At 37.5% G+C, this 4,792-nt stretch overlaps 1 protein-coding gene across 1 annotated transcript; it reads left to right on the plus strand.

Annotated features, from left to right (window-relative positions):
- Positions 1 to 2,590: 2,590 nt before the first annotated feature.
- On the plus strand, positions 2,591 to 3,654 carry LOC111786173 (the record flags this gene model as incomplete). The annotated part of the gene is made up of 1 exon (XM_023666512.1): positions 2,591 to 3,654. A coding segment is annotated over exon 1 (1,064 nt), but the record flags the coding sequence as incomplete, so codon positions are not given.
- Positions 3,655 to 4,792: the final 1,138 nt, after the last annotated feature.

The raw sequence follows: 4,792 nt of genomic DNA on the forward strand, positions 1-4,792 counted from the left end.
TAGGAATGGTATCAGAGCCAGCCTCTCAATTTTTGTGAGGGAAGAGGAGTTACTCGATCTTTAAGAACGACAGTGTAAACCAGGAGGATGATAAGAGAGATTCAGAAGAATTTGGAGTATGTGATAGCTGAGCGAATAGCCCTTGTGTTCCAGGTGGTAAGACGCGGGAAGCACAGTAAGTCCGTTGGCAAGCTTGGGTGCTTAGTCATATGAAAAATTCTGAAGAAAATCTTATCTACAACCTGACACCTTTATCAGAGACAAAACAAAGATTGACAACTTGTCAGCCACACAGTGAAGGCTCACATGTGAATTATCAGTGTTTGTAAATTATTAGTCTTTTAAATTATTAGTTTGCTTTGTCTTTTCATACTTCTAGGAAAGTAGATCTTGTAGGGGTCCTCTCCTGTTAGATTTGATCTTATATCTTAGTTGGTGTTTTTCAAATTTACGTTCAAATCCGAAGTCTATAAAATGACTTCACCAATGTAAGGAGAGCATCGATCGGCCGATAGCTCTCTCTTGAATATCAATTGAAGAATTCAGAGAAAAATTATTCTACTCTATCTCTTATCTTATCTATCTTCTTATGAACGAATTTCTGAGAAAGCTCAGAAAATCAAACCATTTCAAATGTTCTACCAATGAAGAAGAAAGTTCAAATGAACATAGAAGGGGAGAAAATCTCACAATCTCAAATACTGTCAATCAAGAATATCAGATTGCCAGGATCGAAGATCAACTCCAAAATTGGACTATTCCAAAGGTAGATCCTAAAACTATCTACCAAATCTCAACCTTCAATTTTACTCAAAGATCATGCATCAAATTCTCAGAGAAAAACATCCCAATTCATAGCAATAGGGAATCTCTGAATCTTTTTTCAAAATCTCTTATACTCCAACACCGTGAAGAGTTTAACTATCTTCACGTCGGTCTTGTCCAAGTCGCTGTAAAACCATTGTTCAGACTTGGGTTAGATATCCCAGTCCTTATCTCCTTACGAGATAAGAGACATGAAGATTTCTCAAATTCTTTATTGGGAATGGTTCAATCCAATCTAGAGAATGGACCAGTCTATTTCAATTGTTATCCAAATTTTACTTTGTCGCTCCACGACTCGCACATATTATCAGCCCTCATGCTGGACTTACAATAAAAAAATTTGAACATCAAGGCTGAAACTCATTCTTCAGTCGTCATATTCAGGGTTTATTACAAACTCATGAATACAAATATTTCTCCAAGAGCATTAAGATCCTCGCCAAAAGGATCAACCATGCTCATAGAGGCAAATATTGGAAAGTCCTCGGTGGCTGTTCCAAAAACTCTTTCTTGGGATCAAATAACCAGAAATACTCTCTAGAAAATAGAAGATGCTAATCTTCCGAGGAAAAAGAAATCTCAAAACCCATTACAAATCATCGAACATGACGATGGAAGCGTTGAAATAAAATTCAGCGAAGAACCCTCGTCAGAATCAAAAGTAAAAGAATTCTTGAGTTCTAGACCAAGTACGTCGGGAGTTTCAAGATCAATGTATGACCCCTTAAAGGTAAAAGAGGTCAGTTATGAAGAAAAAAAAAGGGCATCAATCCACTATGAAGATGGCTCAAGATCTCCAACCCATACGGATATGGATACTCAATCCGTCTACGAAAGTCAGCTAAATGTCATTACGACTGACTTCCAGATAGACAGAGAATTATTGAAGGCAGATTTTATGTCAGCTGCCAACTCTTCAAAGAGAAAAGCTTTCTTCCAAACCTACAAAGAAGCTGAGCGAAGTGAATTAAGAGCTCAATGGTATTCTCATATGGAAACCATAGAAGAAAACATATCATTCTTCGAATGGTTTGAAGAAAATATTTTGCAAATATGCACTTCGACTCAAAGAAGCTGGAAGACTACCAGAAGAGGCGAAGTATATTCAAAACATCCTCCGTTGGAAGAAGTCGAATTTGACAATTATTACGGAGAAAAGGTCAAAGCTAGTCCTTTCAAAACTATCCCAGGAGGACTAGAAAAGGGTAATCCGACCCTAAAGGATATCAAGAATATCCAGCATCAAAATAATTATTCAAACAAGATTTTATCCACGATCTCCACCCAGCTTGAGAGTATCGAGGGAAAAATCTCAAAAAATTATGGTACTCTGCAAGAACAAGCAGGCAGCTCTGTAACGAAAGTCGATGAGTCAATCCCAATACTCAGACCGGCAAACCTCGACGTATTTACAAAGAGGATTTCAAAAGAAGAGGCCACGATGGCCAAAATAGAAGAAAAGTTGGATAGAATCCTAAATCCTGGGATAACACATCAGGATTCATCTGTCAATGTCGTTAACAATGACGACGAAATTCAAGAATTCGAAGACGAGATTTTAGATGAGGTAGAATAGCCTCTCTACAATCGAATTGAAAGAATCTCCAGGAGAAGTCAAAATAATACCAGTAATCAGAAAAACTTGTATCCTCAACCGTCTTTTCCGGATATTCAATTCGAAGAAAAGACTCTACAAACTCAAGCTCATTACGATGGTCTAGCAATCTATGAATGGAATATCGATGGATTGTCCGACTATCTGATAATGAATGTTGTCAATGAAATGATGATGGCCGCAGGCGCGTATAAATTACAGGGCCATAAATCCGACCATCAAATAGCTCAAGTTTTAGTGACCGGATTTACCGGGCAACTCAAGGACTGGTGGGACAAATATCTCGATGAAGCAACTCGCCAACAGATATTAAGCCACTATGTCATTAGGCCAACTACTCAAATCATCAAAGAGGAAGGTCCATCAACTAGGACCGAAGTACAACATGAAAGGGTAGAGGATGCTGTCAACACCCTCATTTATACCCTTATAGAATTCTTCGTTGGCAACCCCTTGAAATACCAGGAAAGATCCGCCGAAATACTCATGAACCTGAAGTGCCCCACCTTAGGAGATTTCAGGTGGTACAAACACATGTATTTGAGCAAAGTTCTTATTAGAACAGACAGTTCGTTGGAATTCTGGAAAGAGAATTTTGTCAATGGACTACCAAAACACTTCTCAAGAAGGATCAAAGACGGTCTTAAGACAAAGTATAATGGAACAATTCCGTGGCAGACTTTGTCATACGGGTCAATAGCATCCTTCATCATAGAAGAAGGACTCAGACTTTGCAATGAGTCAAAGATTCAAAACAAGCTTTCTTCGATATCAAATAGAAAAGAGCTTGGAAGATTTTGCGATCAATATGGATGCAAGGGGATAGAGGCCCCCTCAACCTCCAGAAGGAAGAAGGTTAAGACGCATCCAAAGCCTTATAATTCGTACAGGCCCAGAGAAAAGTATCGGAACAAACCAGTACAATCTCAAAAGCCAACATATTCAAGAAGAAAGTATACTCCTACAAAAACCCATAGAGGAAAGAAAAAGCAAACTTGCTTCAAATGTCGAGAAGAAGGACACTATGCTAACGAGTGTCCGATAAGAGGAAAGATCAATGAGTTGGATATAGATCAAGAGCTGAAAAATCAGCTACTACGACTGGCTCTAACCGACTCAGAACAATCAAGCGAGGGAGAAATCCTCGAACTCCAAGAAGAATCCGATTCATATTCTAGCACAGAATATGAATCAGGACAGGAAGGAAAGAGGACGTGCGAAGGATGCATAAATGTCCTTACAAAGGATCAAGAAATTCTACTCGAAGTAGTAGAAAAAGTTCAAGATCCAGAAATTCAACAGAAAATCGCTCAACGACTCAGAGATGCCATGACAATCTCTAAGCCACCTGAAAGGGAAGAAAGAAATCCCTACAGACTTCAATCAGTTTTCCAAAGGTTTGAAAAACCGAGAGAACTCACTACTCAAGACCTACAAAGTTTGATTAATAATCTCAAACAAGAAGTACAGACATTAAGATCTGGAACCATGTCAGAATCCTATATGCTTCGCCAAGAAGTTCTCAATCTTCAGGAACGGCTGCCCAAACGAAAGGAAACGGCGCAACCAAACCTGGACGAGGATGACTTTCAAAGTTCCTTCGTTTGAGCCATCACCACTCCTCAATACCAAAAATTGTACGCTCTAGTTACCTTAAAAATTTATGATTTCAAAATCACACTAAAGGCTCTCATAGATACTGAGCCGATCAAAATTGCATTCAAGAAGGCCTAATACCTATAAAGTATTTTGAAAAAACTACTGAGAGCCTTAGAGGTGCAAATAACAATAGACTAAAAAATAATTACAAATTATCTAAAGTCCATGTTTATAATGACGGAATTTGCTTCGTAAATTTCTTCCTTTTAGGAAAGAACTTAGGACAAGAACTAATCCTAGGTACTCCTTTCATTACTCAATCATACCCTTCTAAAATAACTGAAAACGGGTGAGAGTCAAAAGCCCTAGAAAAGAAAATAAAATTTAATTTCCTTCCTCCCATGAATTAGTGAAATAAATAACTTTCAAAAGAATACAATTATTCAATCAATAAATGTATTAAATTATAAAGAAAAACAAATTTCTTTTTTGAAGGAAGAAATTTCATTCAAAAGAAAAGAAGAACGATTCAAAGTAAGACCCTCCAGTCTAAAATCAAAACTTTACAAACTCAAATAGAAATGGATATTTGTTCAATTATCCCTAATGCCTTTTGGAATAGGAAGCAACACATAGTTCATCTTCCTTATGTCAAAAACTTCAAGGAGAAAAATATTCCTACGAAGGCCCAACCTATTCAAATGAATAAGATATTACTAACATTCTGCAGAGCAAAAATCAATGATCTTTTGC

Source organism: Cucurbita pepo, unplaced genomic scaffold (assembly GCF_002806865.2).
Source record: "Cucurbita pepo subsp. pepo cultivar mu-cu-16 unplaced genomic scaffold, ASM280686v2 Cp4.1_scaffold001145, whole genome shotgun sequence".
Lineage (NCBI taxonomy): Eukaryota > Viridiplantae > Streptophyta > Magnoliopsida > Cucurbitales > Cucurbitaceae > Cucurbita > Cucurbita pepo.